The following is a 25,820-nucleotide window of genomic DNA, read 5'->3' as shown; positions in this document are numbered from 1 at the left end:
TAAGTTGAGCATATATATACGATATTAAAATGTATGTATAAAATGCTCTCTAGCATGATCATAACTCTTCTGGTATCTCAATGATACGAAATGAACTTTTAGGAAGAACAAAAAAAAGAAAAAGAAAAAAGAATTAGTAGTATTTGATAACAAGACAAAACTTTGAATGAAAAATCTGCTATATAGTACATTAATAGTCTCCCATGATTCGAACAAAACATTTTGTAAATCTCGATGTTGCTTATAAAAGAAGTACTTGTATTTATTGATCTAGATTTTCTTTTACCCGTTTGATGATTTTAATAGGGATACTGCATCTGCACTTTTTACATGCAGCTGTAATTTTTTTGAGCTGTCAAAAAAAGAAGAAGAGAAAAATGGTTACCATTACGAATTAATATTTAAAATGAACTAAGTTTGATACTAGAAGATTAGAAGTGTGTTTACCATACTAATCAAAATGAAACGAAACTTTTAGGATAAGATAAATCCTGCTCATATATGATCATACATACACATTTGAGGTAAATCATTTTATATATATAATAATATTGTATAAGAGGATCATACTACATGTAAACAACATTGCATTATATTTTCTATTTATCTTCGATGTCTATATTTTTATTTTAACATGTTAGATTATCAATTGTAGTGACATGTTACTGGCCTGTAAAATAACTATGCCAAAATTAGCATATTTAACGGTCAACGAATCTGTTAAATTAGCAGATGAAAACATTTTGCAAAATTAGCATAGTGAAGAAGATCATAGGAATACCCAAGAGATATCGCATTCGTATAATCCAAAATATAGAAAAATGTAATAATTTGTTTTTAATAGTAATAAGATAGGGTAAACAAATATATGCTATATATATTTGAAGAAAAAATAATATTTCCTCTGTCTCACAAAGATTGATGTATTAAGATATTTTTTTGTCTTACAAAGATTGATGTTTTGTAAACTTCAAAAAGTAATCATTGAAAATATTTAAATTTTTTGAATTATTATTGGTTTATATTTTCTCTCTACCAAAAAGTAATTATAAATTAATTTATAAATAAAAACTAAAATTTTTGTTAATATGTGTGAAAGTGTCAAAACATCAATTTTTGTGAGACAGAAGAAAAAAGTAAACCGAATCATTGCAAGAAAACAAGCGTGGTCGCTTTTATAATAATAAGAGGTAAGCTCTCTCTCTCTTTTATCACATGCCCCCATTCCATTCCTCTCTCTCTCTCTGAAATTTGTGCACTGTTTCTTATTATTCTCAGTTTGATACACTCTTTTTTACAATGACATTGATCTTATAAACAAATGTTAGTAATTGATCTATGATGGTGTGTGTGCAAATATAAGTAAAGTAGGTGAATAACATACTGACGCGCGCTCAAATTGGTTGTTTGCTAACTCTAGAGGGGATATTCCGAAGTGCACTGATCTTCTATACACTTCGAAATTTGGTTATATCTGAGGACTTGGGGAAGAAAATGTGCCGTTTTAGATTTTTTTTTTTTCATGCATTTTTTCACGTAATTTGGTTTTATTTATACTTGATCATTATATTATGTTAGTTTGTTATTTTAAAATATCTTTTTGCATGTAAGTTATTTATTTATTTATTTTTAAGAAAAAACGTTGGATTAATTGTATTCATTTCCAATAGGATTTTCATTTTTTTTAGTAATTTTTGATTATTTTCTATAATCTTTTAATTTTCATAGTGATATAGTTCTGCATTAACTACACATCAAAATAAATAAATCTCATATAATATATTTATAGATCAAACGACAAAAATAAAGAAAACTAAAGCTAATCATGTTTGGTGTTATATATATAGGCTCAGTTTTATTCAATGGACTACTGATTGTTAAAAAAATTGACCAAAAAAATATGTCGAACTCATCATTTTCCTAAGAGATTCATATGTGAAAAGCATATAAGTAAATCCTTAAAGGCAAATCAATACAAACAAAGTCGACAACCACAAACTAAAACCAATTATTCTTTTTTTATAAGATCATGTGGTCTCAAAAACAGACATCTTTTGTTTGTTAATGCCTATACTATCGATGTTCTCATTCAAATGCATTGACTCAAAACAAAAATATAAGTATATATATATATACAAACCACAACTCATTTTTATTTCTTAAGTCTACTGTCTTTTTCCAAGTGAACGTTGTTTCTTTCTTTAGATTCTCCTCCTCATGAGTCTGAGTAATAAGCCTAAAACAAAAATATTTACTAATTTTTCTTGTGCTTTTTATTTTGTTTTTTTCTAACTAAAGAGGTTTAACCTCTTCATGACCTCATTGAGGTGCTTTCTGATGCTAATATTATGTGAGATACTAAATAATCTCAAAGTTTTATAAATAAATAATCATGATGGTGAATTTATGATGCTATGCAATCATCATATTAAAACAAAATAGTTGAATTTAGGAGTCACTTGTTGCATCTTTTCATATACATATAGACATATTTATGATTTATGACCCTATCATCTCATAATGGGTTTGTCTTTTCAATAAATATAATTATATTAAAACAAAAAAATAACATTGTTAGAAATAATGACAAAAGAGCATGCATGAGCCTCCAAGCTCTTATTATGTTATTGTCATAAATCTTTGAAAGTATTAAGAAACATGAAAAGGGCATTTCCTGACAAATCTTCTTCTACTCAGTCAAGAACCCCCCACCTCAAAATTAATTAATCTCAAATGGATCTAGTGATTGGTAATTTACAAGAGTAACTAATATCAAAAATCACTTTAGTAATATATATATTTTGATATTTAGATATAATTTCATTTTAGAGCAATGGAATCATATGTTTCTTTCTTCTTTATAAAATATCAAAAACATGGCTATAATTACACAAGTAATATAATGTGGGATTGTTAAGTAAAACGAGGCTATGTATTGTGTGTAAGTGGAAAATGCCTGAGGCACGCTTCCTTCTCTGTTTTCTACTCAAAATTACTTAAGAGATTCAGAGATAATTTCAAATTAATACTCTTGTTTTTTTGTTCTGCTCTCTTTGTCTCCTCATCATAACTACATTTAATATTCTTACCAAGACTTATTTATTGCATTTCATGAAGCTGAGCCCTATATTTTATTTATATGTACCTGAAAGAAAAAGAAAAAAATAAAGCTGAGTGTATATTAACTTTAGCTAATAAAAGTAAAAACTTTTTCTTGTGTTAGCACTTAGCAGTAAATACGAAATACTTTATGAGTTTGTTTGTTCTCTTTGGTCTGAAACTGATTAGACCTGGTCAAACCAAAAGCTCCTTTTTAATCAAAAAATGTTAATGTTGCCTCATGAGCCACGCCTTTTACCACCACTTAGCATAAAGACAGAGAGAAGAACCAACATATGGTTTCGTTTCCATCATATTTTAGATTCCCATTGTTTTGTCATCATCGACCACAATCATTTTCCGTTTCCCTTGTTTTCTCTGTTTTACCAGACATTTTCCAGGGAAGATTAATCTTTAAGCATTCTAATAATTACTATTTTATTTGTTTCTTCTCGGAGTCGGATCAGAACCATCCATTATATTTTTTCCAAAAGAAAATTACTTTATGGCTTGTGATATTAATTTGACCCAAGCACAAAGTAAGACTTGATATAATATGCATATTCTTTTAGCCCAAAAATCCCAAAAGTAACGGCCCATAGAGTTAAAACTCGTCGAGCTCGAACCGAACTCGGCTGTTCTGAGACTTTATTACAGACAAACACAACACAACACAACATCACCATATATCAAGTTTTCAAGTGTTTTCTTTTTGCGTCAAACGGCCGGAACCAGTTTAGTTATCCTTGGGGCGGAACTTGCAAGCAATCTTGAGGTCCTCCAGGGGTTTGTCGCCGGCGAATCCAGCGTCAACCCAAGCCGAGTAGCCTCCCCCCATGTTAGCCACATGCTCGTACCCCTACCACGACATACACATAAGTCTATATATTTGAATAAATAGGATTAGGATATATATAATACTTAATGGAATGTATGAATGTATAAAACTCACGGCATTGAGAAGGTCAACACAAGCACGACTTGCTCTTCCTCCAGAGTTACAAGCCTTCACCGTATAAATTGAGGAAACGGTCTAACTAATATCTAAATCTAAGAGATGAAAGTTTCTTCAACCGATGGGTGATTAACAACAGCAAGTAATTACTACTCAATTCATATTAGATACTAACCACGATCAAATGTTCATCTTTCTTGCAAACCGATGCCACTTGAGGAAGGAAATCAGGATTTATAACCCTACCTACGTACACACCAAATCACAGTTTTATTATTTGTGATCAACTTTTAAAAAAATGAAACAAATTGCAAAAATTTGAGATCACCTTCATCTGTTTTGAACATATAAGGAATGTTCAAGGCCTCCTCAGCGTGACTCTTTGCGAATTCTTCATTTGTCCTACAATTACCAACAATCAATAAGATTAAAAATGCCTATATATTAACAAGAAGAATTTAAACGAAATGATAATTTTTTTTTATGTTTAACTTACATCGAGATATCGATGACCAGTACTAAGCAAACCTTTTGCTGTGTAACCATCAACTGTCTCAACATTTTCAACTCTGTAAAAATACAAATCAGACAATAGAAACCTAATACAATATACATACAGAATTGTTCATTTAAATCAATATACTCAAGATATAAATTTGTTTTTGTATTTTATCACTCACGTCTTTGTTTTTGTTTCCTCCATGAGAAAGCCTTCGGTTTGATCTTATTTCCTCTTTCGTCTTCTGCTATGATATACTTACAAACAGCATACATACAACTGTTCAACTTTATCATATATATATATATTAACTTAATCTAGTTGACATTGTATAAAGCGTCGTAACATGTAAGTTGACCAACTATTATTTTATCACGTATTGATCGTGCAACTGAAGCTACAGACAGTAGATTTTTAAAAAAATAGTCAAATATTTAAATTTATTAGACTCATACAAAATTGTTAATCAATAGTTCATTACATATTAGTTGACCACAACACCAAATCTGTTAATGTCAAGAAGCACATCTCACGATCTATACGGTATATATATGCATTTTAAAAGTCAATATTTAAGCATAAGAATCCAAGAACATATTTTGGCTCGCAAGGAGAAATGTCAACAACTAGCCGAACTCATACTAACTACATTTCGTTTCCCTTCAAAAGTAGAACAATGGAAGCAAGGTACACTCGGTTTCGGCTATGCGTTGATCTTCGATCATTTATGGTACTTGTTCAGTGCAAATAACTCTTGAGACATATCTTCTTTCTGAAAAGATGAGAGTGGAAACAGTCACACACTACCGAATGTCATAAGAGGAGAGAAGTGGAAGAGACACACAAATCCAAATAAAAGAAGGCTCTGCAAATCTCATGTTGGTTTTTAAAAAGTTAAAGCCCATTTTGTACAACAACACAGAGTTTTTAACAACATCAAACAAATTATCTCTTTTCTTTGTTCTTGAATCAAATTCAGAAATCAAGAGGCAGTTCGCCACTCCAGCTCGATTTGGATCTTTCCGTTCTTAGAATCGATAAGGTGAAACTTCTGATTCATCCTTTTGTTGTTCACCACGTCCACCACCGGAATATCCACGTACCCCAATGTTTCCTGCCGATCAACAACCATTTTTTGGATTATATCAATACACAAACAATTGTTAATGTTACTGTGCGAGTAAAACGAGTGTGTTACCTTGGGATGCAATAGACCTATCCTGGATGAGGTGCTCAGGACTTCCACATGCAGCTTCTCACGGATGGGAGGCTCCTCGAGCATGAAAGAGAACTCCTCATTCCACCTTGGGTCTCTGTTCTTCTTCACGTGCTTTGTTTTCCTCTCCTCCCCTTTGAAATAGATGCGTACATAAGGATTGGTATGGTGCTTTCCTTCAACATCCTCAGCCGAATGCACAATCACCACAAGCATTCCTCCAGCAGCCGGTGTGCCTTCTGGAGCCTTCTGCACAGATTGCGTTTCTTCAAAGCCTTTGGGCATTTCTTCCTCCGTGAATGGCTTATACAAGAGTTCAACCTCCAGCTTCCCCCTATACTTCTCTGGCTGCCCTTCTTCACCGCCATCCAGAGTCTTACGCAGTTCCAAGGTGAAGCCTTTATGTTCGTCAGGCACCATTTCTTTCAGAGCTAACACATTCATACCCATCTTATCGTGCTTCCCAACCTGCATAGCATAGACAAAAATTATACATATATCCTGCTCCATGCCACATGTCACCCATTGGATAGCTTGTTACCTGTTCCCAGTCGTACACATTGAACTCTAGGACCTGAGTCTGGGGATCTCTGACAGAGAATTTAAACTCCTCATTCCATTCAGGATTCAAATTCTTGTGCTTAACAGTGGTCTTCTTAGACGGAATCTTATCTTCAGATAGCTTGATTTTCACGTATGGATCTGCCCCACCCATCAGATCTTTTTTCCTCAGTCCAACAGCCTTCACAACTTTCACATGGACGATTCCAACAGGCCTTCTGAACGCTCTGCCGTATGAAAATTAAGATTCGGTCAGCAAAAATGAAGGTTTAAGGTATGGACTGATTGCTCAAAAGAAAAAGGTGGAATATGGCATACTTCGCAGGGTCAAGGATTGGAACTACAAGGGTCTTAGGCCAGAGATACATGTTCGCAACTTGATCCTTGATTTGCTCCTGAAAAATCAACGCAGCAGTGTAACTACAAATGAATATTTGATCCAGCAGAAACGTAACTGCTATAAGACCAAACCAATTCCACCAAATAAGAGACTGAATACACACATATATATATACTGATCATACAGGATGTCACAGTTTCATCAGCACATTCTGTCTGATAAGATTGAAACGAATCCTTTTCATAAAGCTAGAAGACTAGATAGAGTGAGTAGCTCCCTAAATTGAACAATTTCGTACCGCTCCCTATAAAATCAATTTCTAAGTCATACACGCCAGGGATCTAAATGATGTAAAAGAAAGATATCAACCTGAACAAATCTGTAGAGGCCAGGGATTGACATAAGATCGGCTCCACCAAGCTTCAGCCCAAAATCAACGTGTGGCTGCCATAGTAGCAAGAGACAGTCAACAACAGAAAAACTCTACCAAAGATCTGGTACACAAAAAAAAAAATGTCCTTATAAAGAAAAAGATTGTATCACAGACCTTGTCCATAAGAGAGACATAGATGTTGGCAAAACACGGAAAACTTGGGACTAGTGGCTTGAGAGTGATACGAGGCTGAGCAAACACTTGCAGATCGACCACCTGAAAAAGAATTCTTAGTTACGAGGGACAATCATGATTGCTAATCATAAGTAGGCTGCTTCTTGTTTTAGGGTTTGGTTTGCACTTAGAAGGATATCTAATTACCTGAACTGTTGCCTTCAACCCAAATGCTTTGATGGCAACCAAGATATTTGGATTTGCGGCCCATTTCAAACATGGTTCCATAATCAACTCTTTCTCGTCTGTCAGATAAACTTTCATCCCTGAGAAAAAAAAATAAAAAACAAAACTTGTAAGTCTTGGAACGATTCGTAATCATTTTTAGCAAGTGATCTTAGTTTCTGTCACCACATCCAGCTCTTAGTTCCAACATGGGAACAGGATACTCAGGGAGAGATTGAGAGTAGGAGAAGAAGAAAGGATGATTAACCGACCTTGAAATGTAGGGGGTAAAGAACCTAGTGTAAGAGTTTCAAATTCAACAGAGTCAATCTTGTACTTAGGTATCTGCTCCTCGATGATCGGCTTTGCTATATTCTTTGCAGTCTTACATATGGCCTAGATAGACGATTGGAGAAAAACAAAATCCAAAAATATGAGAAAATGGAAAGGTAAAGAAACTGTAGTATCAGAAGAACATCAAAAACGTAGAAAGTCCAGGTAAATGTAACCTTGTCGAGATAAGGCCACATGTACTCGATAAATCTGTTTATCCAGTCAACCTAAATTCATAAGAAGATAGAAACATCAGAGACTGAAAAAAGGAACTCGTGATGTGAGGGAGAAGATGACATACACGATCGAAATCGGGGTTTTTGACCCAAAGAGGTATCTCAGGAAGCATCCGTTGCATATCTTTGGGGTCTTGGTCAGCTATGGAACGGATTTCAGGATCCTACAAGTGCAAAAGCAAATTGAAGCCATCAACAAACTGAGTTGACTTGTATCACACCAGTCACCACCACCAGAAAAAAAAAAGAGGAGCTATTCTCCGGTGAAAAACCAACTTAGACTACGCATACAACTAACAGTAAAGGCGTTGTTCAACAAGTAAACATGTGAATTCGTAGAGGGCAAACAAGTAAAGTTGATTCCATTTGCAATGTAAGCTTCTAAAAATGTGGAATCAACAAATCGCTGAAAGATAAAAGAAGAAACGAACCTTGACGTCGTTGGGGAGCAAGTAGACGAAAAGAACGTAACCAATAACAAGTCCCAAGGAAATCCCAACTCCAAATCCGCAGAACCCTAGTATCGCACTAAAAAAACCCATCGGGGCGTTTCAGATCCAACAACAGCGGACACCCTAAGATTTATCGTAAGCACAGATCAAGACGAAAACCCCCCCCCCCCCTTTCGGGTCGGTTTCGAGAAGAGGACGAAAGATATACGGAGGAGGAGCACAAGGATACGACGAAGACAGTTCTCCGCCGTCGGAACCGATCAGGGGGGGGGGGAATTTTTGACTAATCGAAAGAGGTGAAAGAGCATTGACTGAGATCCATGGACGTGGTAATCGGAGAAGATAAACAGATGTCGTGAGAATCGTGACTCCCCCCAGCAGGCAAGCGAAGTGTGTGTGCGCTGCTCTGCTAAAAGACACGGCTCCTTTTTTTTTATTATTCCTTTTTTTTTTTAATTAATTACTATTATCATCAAATTATCTCTCTTCGAATAATAATAGTAACTCAATAGCATCGCTTTGGGAAACTAATCTTTTTCATGATTTACGTTTCTTAAGGTATGTGATACTCAAAACTATAATGATTTAAAGAAAATCCCATACCTATTTCTACATTAAGCATGTTTTGTTGTTTTTGATCCTATCGCAATCACTTATACTGTTATACATACAGATGCTAGTATCAAATCAATCAATAATAATAATTAGACGTCAATATTTTGGTTAATTAATATGAAATTTATAATGAGCACTAAAGCATCTTATATTGGGCCATCATCTCACTGAAGAGCCGAACTGATTATGACACGTGGCTAACTCTTATTGGATGTTAGTAGCAATCGTGGTTGGACCACGGAGAGTCTTGTTGTATACATCTGATCTGACTTCGTTACGAGACAAAAATGCCGTGCCGACACAATCAATCGTCACGCAAAATTAAATTATTCGGTTTACCCAACGTGATTTTAATTTTTTTTTGCGAACCGGCCAAACCCGGAAACGACGCCGGTTTAGCGTTTCGGCGGGCAACGGAATCAGTCTCCCGCTCAGAGGAAGAGAGATGTACAGTAGTTTTTTTTTTTTTTTGTGTGTGTCTGCTGCTTCGCGATTGGAATCCGAGGAAAAAAGTAAAAATAATGGGAAGCCACCAAGAGGATCTTGATCTGCTTCTGTCTCTTGACGATAGGGTTCTCGAAACTCCTCCGGGTTCTCCTTCTTCTGCTGCTGCACCACCCGGTGATCTTCTCTCTCTCTCTCTCTCTCTCTCTCTCTCTTCACATTTTTAGGGTTTTGTTTCTTAAAATCCTGTGTACGCGAAGATTCCGATTTGTATATCTGATTCGATCAAATTAATTGCAAACTCATGATTGGAATATTTAATTATCTGGGTTTCCACCACATTCACTCTAACCATGTGTAAAGTTTGATGCTTGTTTTTTATTTTTCTTTTTCTAATTGTTGTTGTTGTCCTTGAATGCAATGGGGATGTTTGTGCAGGTTATCTCACGGATGATGAATCCCCAAAACGTAGGGGTCACTCTGACTTGTCTGACTTCAAAAGTGTTGTTCAAGATTGCATTGACTACGATCCTAAACCACCACTCCCAAAAAACACTAAACCAAAAGGCTCTTCTAGCAACTTCACTGCCAACGACATTGACAAGTTTTCTGGCTTGCGTATTAGGTCTCATTGACCATATGTTTATTATATATAGTCGCATATATGTTTTTTTGTTTTGTTTACCATCTCAATCCATTGTTGAATTAGCCAATCTATTTGATATCTTGTAGGAATCAATTACTTAGCCCTGCTGAGATCAGTGATCACTTTTCAGATATTCGTTTCGTCAGGTTACCAACAATAAAGTAAGTTCACTTTCTAGATAGATATGAACATTACCAACTTTTTGGGTAGCAGAGGAGTTTTCACTGAATCAAGTTTCTCTCTACAGGAACTTACTTATGGGTGACAAACTCTCTGGCTGCTGGGCGACAATTGGAGTGCTAACAGAGAAAGGACAACCCAAAAAAAGCTCCATTGGTCAGCCTTATGGCATATGGAAGATCGGTTGCTTAAATGATAACACTGTCTCCTTGTTCTTGTTCGGTGATGCTTACAAAAACAATCAGGCAGAAAAAGCAGGAACGGTTTTTGGTCTCTTTAATTGCTCAGTTCGCAAGGACAAAGTGGTAAGCATATAACATCAGCTTATGCACGTGAGTAGTAAGTAGCCTGATGGCTTTAACTAGATCTCCTTTGATAAAAAAAAAGAATTTGTGTTTGTTGGGCAGGGATGTGAGTTCTCATTGAGTGTCAACTCAGCTAAACAAATGGTAAAACTGGGAGTTTCGGCTGATTATGGAGTCTGCACAGCCAAGCGGAAAGATGGAACAACTTGTACATCTGCTGTAAACAAGTAAGTTACTTTAGCCATGCATCTTCTCACGATGTGTATTGTTTCTGAATGTTAGAGTTACAACTTTGAATTTGGTTTCAGACGCCAAGGAGCATTCTGCAAGATTCATAAACTGGTACATTTTGGTAATACCTTGGTCTTGTTTTCTGATGCGTCAATGCAGTGAACCATGTTTTTCACTAACTACCAATTTTTGCACAGAATGCATCGGACAAATTTGCTACAATGAGAACTGAGCTCAAAGGAGGGTATGTTTACTTGTACCTAGTTGTTAATTCGTAGATTGGTCATACCGCGAGTTGGAATATTTCACAATTCTTGGGAGTTTGTCTATTTCAGGAACATGAGAACAGCTTTCAGAGATCCAAAATCGCAAGGGATTTACACAGTTGAGCCACCAGCAGATAGAAGCGGAAACAAAAAGGCCACTCACCCTGTCCGAGTATTATCAGTGGAAGGTCTCCGAAAGGCTCTAAGGTTGGAAACTCTCAACTGTTTTACTTTTCACATAACGAACAGAATCCGATTTTCAGATTCTAAAAACCAACAAATGATTACGCAGTGGCGCGGATAAAGTGACCCCTAACGTACACTCACAAGGAATACGTTTCCTGAATGAGATGGCCAGTATGCTTCTTCCTTCTCATTTTGACACAATACTAATTAAAGCTTATACAGTAAAATGTGACTGATCTTGGACTTACAGGACAAACAGCTTCAAAGAACGTAAACAAGAAATCTGAAGTGAATAATACTTCTACAGAGAAGAGGTACCATCTTCCTGAGTTTTTATTTTTTTTGAGTTGTGTTAATGTAAAAATGTTATCTCAAAGGAGATGTTCTGGAATTTCCTCTTCAGGAAAGGATCGACAAAGGAAACACAAGTAAAGGGTGAGCCTAAGAGAAAGAAAATAGAGCTCAGGAGGGAAAAGCCTGAGATTTCGACCGGAAAAATGATGGTCCTAGATTTCTGCAGCTCTGACGAAGAATGACTCGTCAACAGACATACATTGTCAAACAGGTACTCAAGGCCTTCAACTATGGGCCAAACTCTGCCGTTATATGAGACCATAGACTTTGACCTTGATCCGAACAATATCCCAATTTTGTGTTTAAGCCGCCGAATGTAGAGCGTCTCGTTTATTCGATGTTGAGATAGATATTTGTGGTTCTCAAAATTAGTCTTGAAACCGGTAAAACAATTACCACTCATGCAAAAAATTTCATTTTAACCAAAATATATAGATTTTCACATTTGTTTAACGCATCGAGCAGTACCACGTATATGTTTATTGACATTGTTGAGGACCTATAACTCAATATTGGCATTGTTGTTGAACTATGTCTCAGAAAATGGCTGGAACTGCAACTGTTTTATCCTCTAATCATCTGAATAATAGTGTTGTTGGAAATGCATTCCTTGCAGGCATAACTAAACTGGACCTTACCAAAAAACTCTCCCATTTTAAAAATTGCAGACACTTGTTCGGTAAAGATTTATTTAACTGAGAGACATGTCTAGCTATATCAAACTACCTATGGTTATAAGTAAAATTAAAGTAATTGGAGGAAGAGATAAGCAATGAACAAAACAAACAAGAAACAAAACAAGAGTTATCCAAGGAGAATCTAGTTATCNAAAAAAAACACTGCAAGAAAGGGTAGAAACAATTAATTAATTACGATTGAGATACGTGAGAGGGAGGGAGGCGAGATAGTCGAAGTTGTCCTCCTCCCATTGCTGGATCCCTGCCTCCACCAACTCCACTGTTACACGTGAGAGCTCTTCTGCAGCAATCTCAGCCTCCACTGTCATTCTCTGCACTTGCTCCCTGAGCTCGGCAAATCCCTCAACGTCATCTCCTCTTATCACCCGTCTGTTTGTTTGGTCGATAAGGTAGGTCTCGTAGGCCTTGGCTTCTTTGATAGTTTCCTCGATGGCAAGGTAGGTCTCACGGAGTTGGTCGGCCATAGATTTGATACCTTTGTTAAGATCTTGTCGTGAAGCTTTGACATTCTCGTCGACTTTAGACCTCATCTCATCTCGGAGCTCTTGCCATACCTCGTCAACATTGAGGCGCATGTTTTCTCTCAGAGTTCCAAGTTGTGCGCACATCATACCATCCAATTTCGTCATGGTCTTCTTCCCATCTTTGCTCAACTCATCAAGAAACTCTCCCTACTCCTTTCTTTGAGTTTCAAAATTTGAATGAATCATATTCTCCATATATGTCACCATCTTCTTCCCATCTTCCACTAACTCATTCATCTTCTCCACTTGCTTGCTCACATCACCTTCATTTCAAAATTAAACAGAGACGGCGTATCTATCTTAGTATAAAGAAACATATAATTAGAGAGACAATAACTATATCGGTTTAAATAATTACCGGGAGTCTTATCATTCATAGATTGAGGTGACGTAGGTGGTACGGTTTGATGAGATCTAAGGAGATACTCGACGATGTAAATGGAGTGGATCACGAAGGAGAGGACAATGGTGAGACGCCAAAGGAAGGTGAGGTCAAAGCCTCCAGCCAATAGTTTATAATACTGAAAGGCTAAGTAAAACGTAGAGCGGTCCAATATAAACAGCCAGATTCCTCCAATACCCTAATCAAACAGATCAACACGTCAAGTTGGGTTCTTGGGTTTCCCCATACAATTAAGAACTGAGAAGAGATTTATTATATATATACTTACAGATGATCCAACTGAATAGAGATTACGGCAAAGGAAGAAGAAGGGTATTCCATAAAGAGTAGTGAAGAGAATGATTGGGATGGTAAGATCTAAGAGGTATGTTGGGAAGATGATAAGTAGAAAGAGAAACAAACGCTCTATCCAAAACAATACATATGGTTCTAGTCTCATCTCTATTTCTTCTCGTTTAACATTATTTATCTTCATCAGATCGTCTTCTAAAATACTTTGTTCTTGCTATGTTTGTGTTGTTGTGGGTATAAAATCTATTAACAAGAATTCAAGCTGGAACTAAATTTCCAAAGAATCCCACCTATTACTTTAAAATCCTATAAACTTGGGATTTTATTAGGATTTAGGTTTTTTTGGATAATTATTAAATACAAAAGAAAATATCCAAAACAAACCAGTTATAATTTTTGCGGGTATCAAGTGATGAAGAAAAGAATATTCCAAGTAAATTGGTTGGTCACAAGATGCCTTGAAGGAAGGGGTTTCCCCTGAAACTTGTCGACCATGGAGCTCAGAAAATGTGAAGCTTTTGAGTAGAAGAGGGCTCGCCTCTTCTCATATCAATATCCCCTACATTCTCCTCCTCCAGGACAGGCTTGAGCCAATCTTCTTTGATTTTCAGGGACTCTTTAACTGCAGTGGCTACCATTTCCATCAGGCTGAGATGCTTAATTTAGAGTTCAAAAAACCACCGAGGTCGAGGTAGTAGTAGGATGGTGTGAGTGTGGCAAGTGATTTCAGTTTGGAAGGGGACGCAATGTCACCGTGATGCTGGAGGATGTGCTGCAGAGTGGTCGAGACACCATCTCTGTAATCTTGTAGTCTTCCACATACAGAAACGTAAGACTCAGATAGAATGGAGGAGACTGACTTGGTCAATTTCGGCAACCTTTCTCTCTCTCTGTGTAATAGGAAGGCCTTTAAAAAAAACAAATGGGCCAAAATAGGCCCAAGATGGGTTTTTTTTAATCAAAGAAGAAGAGATAAACCCTAAGTTTCTTCTCTCGGTCTGGTGTCGGCTTCGTTTCTGGAAGGAAAAATCTCCGATTACGATGGCGACGCGGCTCAAGGAGTTTGTGAAGAAGTACGGAAAAGTGGCGCTAGGAGTCCATTTCTCGGTGTCCGGAGTCTCAATTAGTGGGTTTTACATAGCGATCAAGAACAACGTCGATGTCGAATCGCTCTTGGACAAGTACCAAATCCCTTGGTTCTCCTCCTCCAACAAGGAAAACCCTAACCACCCTAGCCTCGATTTGAAGCCGGAAGAGCAAGGCTTGGTGGTCACGCCCGACAACAAGACCAAACAGCTTGCCAAATCTGCTGGTGGAGCCTTAGCGCTGGCGGTTTTGTGCAATAAGGCGCTGTTTCCGATCAGAGTCCCGATCACTATGGCGTTGACTCCTCCAATCGCTAGATTCCTCAGGCAGAGGAATATCCTCAAATCCGGCCAATGACTCTCTCTCTCTCTCTCTATTACATTTTGGGTCTATCTGTCTTTTCACCATCTGTATCGGTTCCATTTTTTTTTTTTGTTGAAAAATTTCGAATGTAATGATGCTTCTGCTGATAGGAAGAGAATGAGAAAATTGTGGTAGAGATTGTTATAGTATTGTTGATCATCTAATAAGGTTTGAATCCAGAATTGCCAATATTGAAGTGGGCTTCTTCTTCTTCACACTAGATGTCAAACAAGAACATAGAAATGATGATGCTAAGAAGATTGCCAAAACTAATGATAAAGATTGATGAACTTCTTGACATGACGATGATAACAAAAAAATAAATATATATACTTGTCTGATAAATTGGGAAATTTGGGTGTCCTTACAAAGAAATAGGGAATTCGGGGATCAGTTGGAAAAATTTTCATCAGAAAGCCCAATAGTTATGGATAAAAAAGCCCGGCCCATAAAACATGACTCTCTTCTTGACTGTTTTCGGAATCTCAAGTGATCGATCGATCGATCGTCGGAACTTTTTTTTGTTTATTTCTCCAGTTTCGAGATTCGGAGGAGATCTGCAAAGGGGAGAAAGATGATTGTTTGCGTCGCTGTCGTCGGCCACCAGGTGACTTTTACATTCTGATTTTCTGATTTTTTCATGTGGATCTTTCCTGTGTCTGACTTGTGGATCCAAACAAACAGAACAATCCGCTTTACATACAGAGCTTCACGGATGCTGACGACGCTCTCAAGCTCCACCACATCGTTCATTGCTCCCTCGATGTCATCGAAGAGCGAGGTCCTTTTCTCCAATCCCATTCTTGATTTTTTTCCAAATTCTGGAGGCTTTCGGAGTTTTTGCGCCCTTTTGTTTTTTTGTTTTTGCTCTGCATTTGTTCATCTTACAGATCACACAACGTTGGTATATATAAAGAGTGTAATGTGGTTTTTTTTTTTCTGTTGTTTCTTCAGTGAATAATCCGAAAAAGTCTGGTACGACTCTGAACGAGGCTTTTCTTGGCCTGCTCTATCCTACTGTGAACTACAAAGTGTATGCACATTCCCACTCTCTCTCTCTCTCTCTCTCTCTGATGAATTTGTCTTGTTTAGAATAAACTCCTTTTAACGCGGTTCTTCTTCTCCTGCAGCTATGGTTACTTGACTAATACCAAAGTTAAGTTTATTTTGGTCACTACTGATTTGGATGTTAGAGACACCGATGTGAGAAGTGTAAGTATCCCTCATCTGCTCATAATGTTGCATTAAAACCAAGGTCGTTCCATCACATTGCATGCCTTCACTTACTAGTTCCTTAGCTAAGCCAAAAGCTCCGATAGTAACAGTTTGTTCTTCTACTTCTTTTGTTTGTTAGTTCTTCTTAGCAACCAATCTATGAACAAGTGTTTCATTCTGTGTTTTTTTTTTGTTCTCTCAGTTCTTCAGGAAGTTTCATGCTGCCTACGTGGATGCAGTCTCGAACCCCTTCCATGTCCCTGGCAAAAAGATAACCTCAAGAACCTTTGCACAAACTGTAAGCAACATCGTTGGATCGTACGGTTTGAACTGACCCTCTCATTAGTTGCTTTTTTTGTACCTCAAACTTGTCTTTTATGGAACATTCAGGATTTCTTTATCATCATATGTTGTTAATATCAACACTGAATTTGCTGTAAGATGCCTTGTTGGTTCACATGTTAGTATGTTACCTTGCTGAGCTGATGTACTTTGCCGAATAATTATGTAGTTTCCAACGCCAATCAGCTCACCACGTTTTCTTATCATATACCATAATGATACCACATATGGTGCAAAAGTTCAACAACTTGATGATGCTCAAGTGTCCGGATACATACAGTGCTGCTGTTTTTATTTATTTGTTGGAAAACAACCCTTAATTTTCGTATCTCTCTATTTAAAACGCACAAGGCAGATGACAATTGTGTAGCCCAATCGCTTTACTCGGTTCGACTTCTCCCGCAGTTGGTTTTTGTGGGTTTGGTCTTGTCTGGATGTCTAGGGAGAGAGAAGACGCAAGGAAATATACAATTACTACCACCATTTGTAGAGTGTGAGAGAGAGTAAGAGGACATCAGAAGAGAATGTATTATACAACTTGGATGTTAAATGGAATTCAGGGAATTGCAAAGCGGCTGGTGAAAACTGTGCTACAAGAAGCAGCAAAGAAGCGAGAGATGAGATGCTCTGATCTGAAGTAGATTGACTAAGGGGTCTGCTGCCACTTCCAATAGCTGAGTCAGAGGGCCTTGCACCATGCCAACAGAAACTACCCTTGGCTCCTGAGTCAATTTATCCCAGAGTCCATATTCATTCTAAACTCCGTAACTAGTCTATATGCTAGTTTTGTTTGTTAAATGTGTTAGTAGGCGTCAACTGGAAAAATAATGATGACAAGCGTAAATTATTCTTGTTTTTGTCGACGCCCTTTGATTTGGTTTACGCAACAGAAACTTCAAAAATCCAAGGAATCGAATATGAGCATGAAGAGTGATTGATGTCTACGAGTTGTTTACTTTTGAGTGTTCTGTACAAAATGAATATAAACAGAGTACATATACCAGCGTGACAAGGTTGAGCCAATTTTTGCAGAAGCCAATGTACAAAGTTCTACCTTAAGCATAGAGACACCAAGAACTGAGAGAAGACAATGAATTCACTCACCACTGCAGCTGGGGAATGGAGACCAAGGAACGGGACCACATCAACGTGGAGCCAGGTCTCTACGGCTGATCCCACCACTGCACCAGCCACTAATCCTCCTGCTGTTAACGCAGCTGCTTTTCCTGTAACAACACAGATAACAACAACATCAGAGGTGCTCTGAGGGGCTCAGAAGAAGATTGGAAGTGATCATTACCTAGCTTGACCTTCTTTTTGGTCATGAAGTATAGGGAAGCTCCAAAGCTACTGGCGAGTATGAGTCCAGGAACATCGGCACCGGCATAAGGCATCCCAGAAGACTCCAAGGAACTACCGTTAACGTAAGTCAAAACCATCATGGCTCCATAGACTCCAGCTTGTATACCCAGATCGCTAGTGGATGGCGTATCAACAGAGACAGGGGGATTCTTAATCCACTGAGACACGACGGTACCTGTTCCCAGAGGGTTACTACTAGATTTAACATCAGCGTAGCGTATGTTGTTGCTAACAACTTTTCCTGCTCGGCGTTGGTTAAGGCTCTGCATCAGCAGCATGTCATATGCAGCCTCAGCCTGAGAAACAAGGATTACATAGTGAGGCTCAAGAACAAGAAACACGAAACTAAACATTTCCATGGTTCATGATGATCGAGTAGTATTACTAGTAATGGCCAAAAAAAAACCTAAACAAAATTCATAAAAATTAGCGAAGTGGTTGAAAACTAAAAGCTGAAATTGAGAAAATTCTTCAACAATTGGATTCGATTTGAAAAGAGTCTGACCTGAGAGATGGCGCTGGGGTCATCCTTACGAGAAGCAAGGATCGATTTCTTGGCGCGAAGTATTTCGTCGAAGGAAGCTCCTTCAGAGACACCGAGAACCTTAAGCGCCGTCTCTACAGACATATCGAACGGCGGCGGAGAATCGTCGGCGCGAGAACTAGCTCTAGGAGCAGCGCATCGCCGCCCCCGTGGACGTAGGAGAATCGCGGTGGAGCGCCACAGCTGAGTCTTACCGGAAGGAAATTGGAGTTTGGAAGGGAGATATAGCGGATGGAGAGGGACATCGGAGGAGACTGAGTTAAGGCGGTTGGGTCGGGCGGCGGAGAGAGCTGCGGTAGCCATTTCTTTCTTCTTCTTCTTTATCTCGGTCGGTCTCCACCGAAGAAGGAAAAAAAAAAAAAAAACAACTTACTACTATCCGATTTGAGCGATTTATTATGATCTTTTTGTTTACACCGTTTGATTGAGTCTTAAGTTTGTACGGCTCGTACGATAGCCGTCAGATTGGAACGGCGGACTCGGTAGATTAGATAGACCTTTTAATAATTTAGCTCTATCTTTGCGTCAAATTCCCTTACACAATTAGAAGCGTGGAAGCAAAAGAATTCATCATTTTTTTTTTTGTACTTACCTAAATTATTTCATTCTTGGTTTTGAATCTTTGATAAATTATGTCTGTATAACAAATTTTTATTTTATTTTTGGCATGTAATTTATTTGTGGTCCATGTCTTTGAGTTTCTATTATTGCTTGTGAGAGAAAAATAAATAATGTTAATTCATACTATATGAGTTATATAGAAAAATGAAAATACTTTCACCTCCTCTTTTTATAACTAATAAAAGGTAAAAATAAAATAAAAATATTATGTTACTCCCTCTGTTTTATATTTTACATTTAAACAATATGATATGTCAGTTTGAGTTTAGAAATGAAGATTTTTATTTTGTCAAACATAAAAGAAGATTAGAGTTTAGATTTTACAATTGGATAAATTATATGTCAGTCTGAATTTATAAAAGAAGATTATAGTTTAGATTTGACAATCAAACGAAATTTTATGTCGGTTTGGGTTGATAAATGAGAATTAATGTTTAAATTTTACAATTAAACGAAGTTATATATCGGCTTGGGTTTACGGAGGAGAATTAAAGTTTAAATTTTATAATTAAACAAGATTATGTGTGGGTTTGGATTTACTAAAGTTAATATTTTTCTATTTTTTGTTAATGATTTTTAAATATCTATTAATATTTATTTTATTTTATATGATATGATATTATTTGATTGGTTTAAATAAGAGAGGTGAATCCAAGTATAGTCTATATATAATAAAAATCTGCATACAATTAAGAAAAATGAATGATAACATATTTTTAGGGTAAAAAACAATAATACAAAATTTGGTGTATGATATCTATGTTTGTGGCCATGGCAATACCCACACATCTCTTTACATACACCCACAAGTTCAAAAACTATAGCGAAACAAAAGAAGCAAGATTGTGAGGCAGTAAAAGATGGTGTGGGCTGAAGCAAATGATAATACAAGGTCCCTTGCGCCGCGAAGAGACTGTGATTCCAGCTGATTTCGTAAAGTTAGTTTATTAAAACAGTAGAATGGGAAAATCGGTAATTTCATACCCCTTAGATGGGGTTGTTGAATTCCTACCCCAGTTTTAATATTGGGCAAATCCATACATTAAGTTCAATAAAATTCAAATTCACTACCCCAACTTGTAAAACAGTGTTAAAATATACACAAGCCGTAACGGTGTTAAGAGACCGTTAACAGCTGATTACGTGTAGGCCACGTAAGAAACGACGTCGTTTTGAAAAACAAAAGAAGTTTCTTTTGGCTAAAACGACGTCGTTTCTATCTTCTTCTTCCTCTTTTCTTCTTTCCCGACTGGCGTTTCTTCTTCTTCTTCTCTGCTTTAGCTGCTGAAACTGCACAAGAAGACAAAGGAAAAACGATTTGCCTTAACTCTCAAGTGAAAATGGAGGTGACGTTGAACAGGGAACTGGTTCCACGCTCAAACTGATTTATGCAGTTTCCAAGCTGAAGCAAAGTTCTGTAGTCGGACAAAACAAGCTAAATGAAACAAAAATGGTTCATAGATATAAAATAAAATATTGAACACAGATAATTCAGCACCTTGTAATCAAAGGTGAACACGACTTGCGACTTATGTAGTTAATTTTTCAGCTGGCAGAGAAAAAGAAAGAAAGAAAGAATATGATTATTGGTTAATAATACAAAAAGACTAATTAGAGCAGAAGAACACACTGCAATCGAGTTTTGGAGGTAGAGGAATCTGAATCATATGGTACTTATTCTTATCAACTCTGCAAATACAAATAAAAAAATAGAAACACACAATCACGTACGCATATGAATGCAAAACAGATCTTATCAGATTTGCACAAAAATGAAGGATCATAAATATATAATTAAGAACAATTTAAGCTTACCATAACCTTCAGGGTCTTTGCTTATGTGCTTTGAAATGGACTCGTTGGCTAGAAGACTCATGTCTGTGAACTGGTACTCAACCTATAAGTGGTTCCAAGCAATAAACATGTGAAATCAAGCACCTTGCCCTCTCCAGTGCTTAAGAACTATCACATTGACACCACTAAAGAATCAACATCATCAAGTATGACTTAAAAGAACCCAGAAGAAGAAGATTGGAAAGATCGGCTGTATTCAGGAATTTACCCAAAATTAATCACTTAATTACAGTTATAAGCAACGAAGCATCCAAAATTCATCTGTAAAAGGATCTAGCAAATTCAATAAGATAACGATTCCAGAAACAAACAAAAAAAAACTAGCTGAGAGCTAACAAAACAGAAGCTAGATACGGCGACAGAGCTACTCACGTAGAAGCGGAGGGACCGAGCATAGGATTCTCGGAGAGAGGCTAGAAAGAAAATCGACCTAGGACTTTGGCGACGCAGTGTCCGTGAGAGTTGCCGGAGCAATCGTTGACGCCCATAGTTTCACCGAAGAGGACAGTTTGAAGAAGAACGAAGACGGAGACAAGCCAAGTGTCTCGTTTGAGTTGTCGTGACCGGTGACGGAAGAAGGAGATCTTGTCCCAGCATAAATTGAAATCATAAACTCAAATTCAACCAAAATCATACAAATCGTCTCCGAGCATCATCGGGGAAGAAGAAAACAGAATAAGAAGATAGAAACGACGTCGTTTTAGCCAAAAGAAGCTCTTTTTTTTTTCTCAAAACGACGTCGTTTCTTACGTGGCATCCATGTAAGCAGCCGTTAACGTTTTCTTAACACCCGTTAACGTTCTCTTAACACCGTTACGGCTTGTGTATGATTTAATACCGTTTTATGAGTTAGGGTAGTGAATTTAAATTTTATTGAACTTAATGTATGGATTTGCTCAATGTTAAAGCTGAAGTAGGAATTCAACATACCCCTTTAGTTGGGGTATAAAATTACCGATTTTCCCAGTACAACGCCAAGGAGCTAATGGAAACCATCAAAAACATATCAAATTGCATCAAGATTTTAAAATTTCATTAACATGTGTTAAGTGGCGGATTCAAATCCACCAACAATTCAAAGATGAAGTATATATTTAGGCCAAATATAACAGGTGTAATGATATATTTTTCCTCCAACAAAAAATATTTAAGGTACAGTATTAAACGCAGAGGAAAAAATAACAGATAAGTTTTTTGCCCAAGAATATATGAAAAAATTGTCACTCATATTTAGGGTTCGAATGGTAACCGCGGTTTTGATTGTGCGGAGAAAGCGGTATTATAGTATGATACGATTCAACTGCGGTACATGCGATTTGCGGTATTCTTGTTTTGTCCAAATAAAATAAATACACAAATAAAAAAAATTACTGGATCGGAGAAGTGAAGTGATAGATAGATATTATTATAAGTCGACGATAGATCTCAGAAACGGCTCACTTGCCCCATTGGATCATACATACATACATACACACCACAGGTAAAATCTTCCAAATGAATCGATCTGTGTCTGCAATTCCCATTGGATGGGGGAAACTAATAAGTACATATATTCTCATGATCGATTATTTTGATTGGTGAAGATAGGAGAAAATGGGTGCCGCTGAAATGGAGGAAGAAGGTGCCCTGGAGATCGGAATGGGTACAGTAAACTAATAACTAGTGTTGTTGTTGGTAGGCGTTTTTTTTTTTTTTTGAATTTACATTTGCAATTAAATTATTATTGGTTGCAGAGTATAGAACTGTCTCTGGTGTTGCTGGACCTCTTGTTATCCTTGAGAAAGTGAAGGTACTTTTTTTTTTTTCTTTCTTTTTCCAAATACGTTTTTTGTTGGATGCCGCCAGGGACCTAAATACCAAGAAATTGTTAACATTCGTCTTGGGGATGGAACTACTCGACGTGGTCAAGTTCTTGAAGTTGATGGGGAGAAAGCTGTCGTTCAGGTTTTTTTTTACAATTTTTCCCTGAATGTATCAAAAATGCAACTTTTAGTTCTTGAAGTTGATGTATGTCTTCTTCGCCTTTGCTTTGTCCAGGTCTTTGAGGGAACATCTGGAATTGACAATAAGTACACCACCGTGCAATTTACAGGGGAGGTATGTTAATGTTATTACTCTCTTGTTGCTAACATATATAATGTTATATCGTTCCGAGTGTCACTTTTGTTGCCCATCTCTTTTTTTCCATAGGTTTTAAAAACACCTGTCTCTTTGGATATGCTTGGACGCATCTTTAATGGTTCAGGGAAGCCTATTGACAATGGTCCACCTATCTTGCCTGAAGCTTACTTGGATATTTCTGGAAGTTCTATCAATCCTAGCGAGAGAACCTATCCTGAAGAGATGATTCAGACAGGGATATCTACCATTGATGTCATGAACTCCATTGCTAGAGGACAGAAGATTCCCCTCTTTTCTGCCGCAGGTCTCCCTCACAATGAAATCGCTACTCAGATCTGTCGTCAGGCTGGTTTGGTTAAGCGTTTAGAGAAGTCAGATAACCTCCTTGAGGTATTTGCTTTACCCGCAGATGCAATATGACTATGCTGCCTGACGGTTATAACATTGTTGCCTCATCTGAACAAGTTATTATTTTTTTCCAGAGTGAAGCTTGTGCAACGATTTATCTAATCCAACCAAAACTCTACTGTGATTTTTTTGAAGCTGTAGGTTGTGTAACGCTATTGACGTTAACGTATCAACTTTGTTTGTGAATTTCCAAGGACCAGGAAGATGATAACTTTGCCATTGTATTTGCGGCCATGGGTGTGAACATGGAGACTGCACAATTTTTTAAACGTGATTTTGAGGAGAATGGTTCGATGGAAAGAGTGACACTTTTCCTTAACTTGGCAAGTATCTCAATCAAGGTTTATTATATGCTTGAAAATATATACATCTCTAACGTTTCTTTGACTTCATGTTTTATCTACAGGCAAACGACCCCACTATTGAACGTATCATCACTCCTCGTATTGCTCTCACTACAGCTGAGTATCTGGCATATGAATGTGGGAAGCATGTCCTTGTTATTCTCACAGACATGAGTTCGTATGCTGATGCCCTTCGTGAGGTGACAACCGATATAGATATCCTCTTACAGTCTTAGTGATACAAAGGCCTAATGTAGTTGATAACTGCACTAGGTTTCTGCTGCTCGTGAAGAAGTACCCGGTAGGCGTGGGTACCCAGGTTACATGTACACTGACTTGGCCACCATATACGAGAGAGCTGGACGAATTGAGGGGAGAAAAGGTTCCATCACTCAGATTCCAATTCTAACCATGCCAAACGATGGTAATTTCTTCCTAGTAGTTCTAACCATATATGCCAAACGAATTTAGGGGTTCTTTGTACTAGTCTTTTGATGTTCCAGAATTACAAATATTCTTACTTCTTCGTCGATCAGATATCACACATCCCACACCAGATCTAACAGGATACATCACAGAAGGACAAATTTACATTGACAGGCAACTTCACAATAGACAGGTAAAATGTTGCGGACGATAAAAAATTTCTTCAAGAGAGTTGTGGGCTAAATACAGCTGGTGTTTGTGTTGTGTTCCACAGGTATACCCACCGATCAATGTCCTTCCTTCTCTATCTCGGCTCATGAAGGTAATGGAAATTCTTGTAGATGGGATTGGAAAAAGATATATCGATTTGGTTGATCAGTCTGGTGTGTTGTGCAGAGTGCCATTGGTGAGGGGATGACTCGCAGGGACCACTCTGATGTTTCTAATCAGTTGTATGCAAACTATGCAATTGGAAAGGACGTACAGGCAATGAAAGCCGTGGTTGGAGAAGAAGCACTCTCGTCCGAGGATCTGGTTTCNCTCGTCCGAGGATCTGTTTTCTCTCTCTCTCTCTCTCTCTCTCTCTCTCTCTCTCTCTCTCTCCCTCTCTCTCTCTCTTTATATATATATATATATATCTATCTCTTACTAATGCCATATTATATAATGAATGAACTCAGCGTTTCTTCGTCACTCGCACTAAAAAAAATAAAAATTAATTTGGTGTGCATGCAACAGCTTTATCTGGAGTTCTTGGACAAATTTGAAAGGAAGTTTGTGGCACAAGGAGCCTATGATACACGTAACATCTTCCAGTCGCTGGACCTGGCCTGGACACTCCTCAGGATCTTCCCCCGTGAGTTGCTTCACCGCATACCGGCAAAAACTCTCGACCAGTTCTACAGCCGAGACACCACCAACTGATCATCCCATGCTCTTCTCCAATTTGCATCTCTTTTTGTTTTGCTCCCTTTGCGCTTTGGTTTGCACCTCTCTGTCCTCTCCCAATAAAAGGTGACTGACCCAATCGCCGGCTATTCTTTTTTGAACATTCTTGTATCATTTATTTATCATATTTTCAAAATAAAAATAAAATTAAAAAACGTTGGAGACTTAACTTGAACGTTAGAGCTGTTATTCATGTGCCTTTATGGATGCTCCTTATGATGATGAATTAAATTACCAGTTTCACTTTCAACTGACTTTTTGATTAAATTTTTCATTGACTCTGTCGACACGATTTTGTGTAATAGGTTTTCTGCAGAAGGAGACGTTTCCTCGTTTTGTAGTCTTTGGATCTTCCGACACACTTCACTTTTTCGTATAATTTTTTTTTCTTTTTTTTTAAAACTTCCCTTCACTCTGCCAAATGAGGCAAGTCGTTATAACATTTTTTAAAGATTTATCATGAGAACAACATAAAGATTTATAAGAAAGTTTGAAGGATGGCGCCTAGCGTGGCAATCTTGGTTGTGCTACAGCTCGGGCAGTTATTCGGAATAGTGAGGGGAAATCCAGGTGGGTCCAT

At 37.5% G+C, this 25,820-nt stretch overlaps 7 protein-coding genes, 1 long non-coding RNA gene and 1 pseudogene across 12 annotated transcripts; 4 read left to right on the top strand and 5 right to left on the bottom strand.

The window, feature by feature from the left end:
• Positions 3,830 to 4,803, bottom strand: LOC104702648 (rhodanese-like domain-containing protein 19, mitochondrial). Its single transcript, XM_010418542.2, has 6 exons — positions 4,735 to 4,803; positions 4,546 to 4,623; positions 4,383 to 4,456; positions 4,230 to 4,300; positions 4,052 to 4,105; positions 3,830 to 3,958 (listed from the first exon to the last, which is right to left on the bottom strand). The coding sequence occupies exons 1-6, from the start codon at positions 4,755 to 4,757 to the stop codon at positions 3,836 to 3,838; spliced, it is 423 nt and encodes a 140-aa protein (XP_010416844.1). The 5' UTR covers positions 4,758 to 4,803; the 3' UTR covers positions 3,830 to 3,835.
• LOC104702647 (synaptotagmin-1-like) lies at positions 5,382 to 8,868 on the bottom strand. The gene is made up of 11 exons (XM_010418541.2): positions 8,443 to 8,868; positions 8,077 to 8,175; positions 7,952 to 8,002; positions 7,715 to 7,838; positions 7,425 to 7,543; positions 7,218 to 7,319; positions 7,040 to 7,114; positions 6,649 to 6,725; positions 6,311 to 6,557; positions 5,752 to 6,237; positions 5,382 to 5,667 (listed from the first exon to the last, which is right to left on the bottom strand). The coding sequence occupies exons 1-11, from the start codon at positions 8,551 to 8,553 to the stop codon at positions 5,536 to 5,538; spliced, it is 1,623 nt and encodes a 540-aa protein (XP_010416843.1). The 5' UTR covers positions 8,554 to 8,868; the 3' UTR covers positions 5,382 to 5,535.
• LOC104702646 (protein MCM10 homolog) lies at positions 9,548 to 12,150 on the top strand. Its single transcript, XM_010418540.2, has 11 exons — positions 9,548 to 9,699; positions 9,961 to 10,147; positions 10,255 to 10,329; positions 10,416 to 10,653; positions 10,756 to 10,880; positions 10,962 to 10,995; positions 11,082 to 11,128; positions 11,220 to 11,357; positions 11,443 to 11,507; positions 11,587 to 11,650; positions 11,740 to 12,150. The coding sequence occupies exons 1-11, from the start codon at positions 9,600 to 9,602 to the stop codon at positions 11,870 to 11,872; spliced, it is 1,206 nt and encodes a 401-aa protein (XP_010416842.1). The 5' UTR covers positions 9,548 to 9,599; the 3' UTR covers positions 11,873 to 12,150.
• On the bottom strand, positions 12,536 to 14,478 carry LOC104702645 (annotated as a pseudogene).
• On the top strand, positions 14,554 to 15,251 carry LOC104702644. Its single transcript, XM_010418539.1, has one exon. It carries the CDS (start codon positions 14,648 to 14,650, stop codon positions 15,047 to 15,049), a length of 402 nt encoding a protein of 133 aa, XP_010416841.1. The 5' UTR covers positions 14,554 to 14,647; the 3' UTR covers positions 15,050 to 15,251.
• Positions 15,542 to 16,794, top strand: LOC104702643 (trafficking protein particle complex subunit 2-like protein). The gene is made up of 5 exons (XM_010418538.1): positions 15,542 to 15,662; positions 15,740 to 15,836; positions 16,010 to 16,088; positions 16,186 to 16,267; positions 16,473 to 16,794. Exons 1-5 carry the CDS (start codon positions 15,630 to 15,632, stop codon positions 16,602 to 16,604), a joined length of 423 nt encoding a protein of 140 aa, XP_010416840.1. The 5' UTR covers positions 15,542 to 15,629; the 3' UTR covers positions 16,605 to 16,794.
• On the bottom strand, positions 17,531 to 18,916 carry LOC104702642 (protein CHAPERONE-LIKE PROTEIN OF POR1, chloroplastic-like). Its single transcript, XM_010418536.2, has 3 exons — positions 18,480 to 18,916; positions 17,913 to 18,270; positions 17,531 to 17,838 (listed from the first exon to the last, which is right to left on the bottom strand). The coding sequence occupies exons 1-3, from the start codon at positions 18,819 to 18,821 to the stop codon at positions 17,663 to 17,665; spliced, it is 876 nt and encodes a 291-aa protein (XP_010416838.1). The 5' UTR covers positions 18,822 to 18,916; the 3' UTR covers positions 17,531 to 17,662.
• On the bottom strand, positions 20,069 to 21,666 carry LOC104702641. 4 transcript variants are annotated; one of them, XR_754067.2, is made up of 3 exons: positions 20,955 to 21,666; positions 20,638 to 20,828; positions 20,069 to 20,554 (listed from the first exon to the last, which is right to left on the bottom strand). It is a non-coding gene; the product is annotated as an uncharacterized LOC104702641 (long non-coding RNA). The 4 variants fall into 4 exon arrangements; XR_754066.2 differs by having other exon boundaries at positions 20,638 to 20,688; XR_754068.2 differs by having other exon boundaries at positions 20,638 to 21,254; positions 21,366 to 21,666.
• Positions 22,363 to 25,770, top strand: LOC104702639 (V-type proton ATPase subunit B2-like). Of its 2 annotated transcripts, none has more exons than XM_010418534.2 (14): positions 22,363 to 22,473; positions 22,577 to 22,635; positions 22,727 to 22,782; positions 22,903 to 22,937; positions 23,031 to 23,090; positions 23,184 to 23,504; positions 23,717 to 23,845; positions 23,929 to 24,066; positions 24,140 to 24,290; positions 24,403 to 24,485; positions 24,567 to 24,614; positions 24,689 to 24,826; positions 25,031 to 25,306; positions 25,546 to 25,770. In XM_010418534.2, exons 6-13 carry the CDS (start codon positions 23,211 to 23,213, stop codon positions 25,214 to 25,216), a joined length of 1,167 nt encoding a protein of 388 aa, XP_010416836.1. In that variant the 5' UTR covers positions 22,363 to 22,473; positions 22,577 to 22,635; positions 22,727 to 22,782; positions 22,903 to 22,937; positions 23,031 to 23,090; positions 23,184 to 23,210; the 3' UTR covers positions 25,217 to 25,306; positions 25,546 to 25,770. The 2 variants fall into 2 exon arrangements, with proteins under 2 accessions (XP_010416836.1, XP_010416837.1); XM_010418535.2 differs by having other exon boundaries at positions 22,839 to 22,937.

This window comes from Camelina sativa, chromosome 7 (genome assembly GCF_000633955.1).
Source record: "Camelina sativa cultivar DH55 chromosome 7, Cs, whole genome shotgun sequence".
NCBI classification, from domain to species: domain Eukaryota; kingdom Viridiplantae; phylum Streptophyta; class Magnoliopsida; order Brassicales; family Brassicaceae; genus Camelina; species Camelina sativa.
This window is presented reverse-complemented; position numbering and strand designations above follow the sequence as displayed.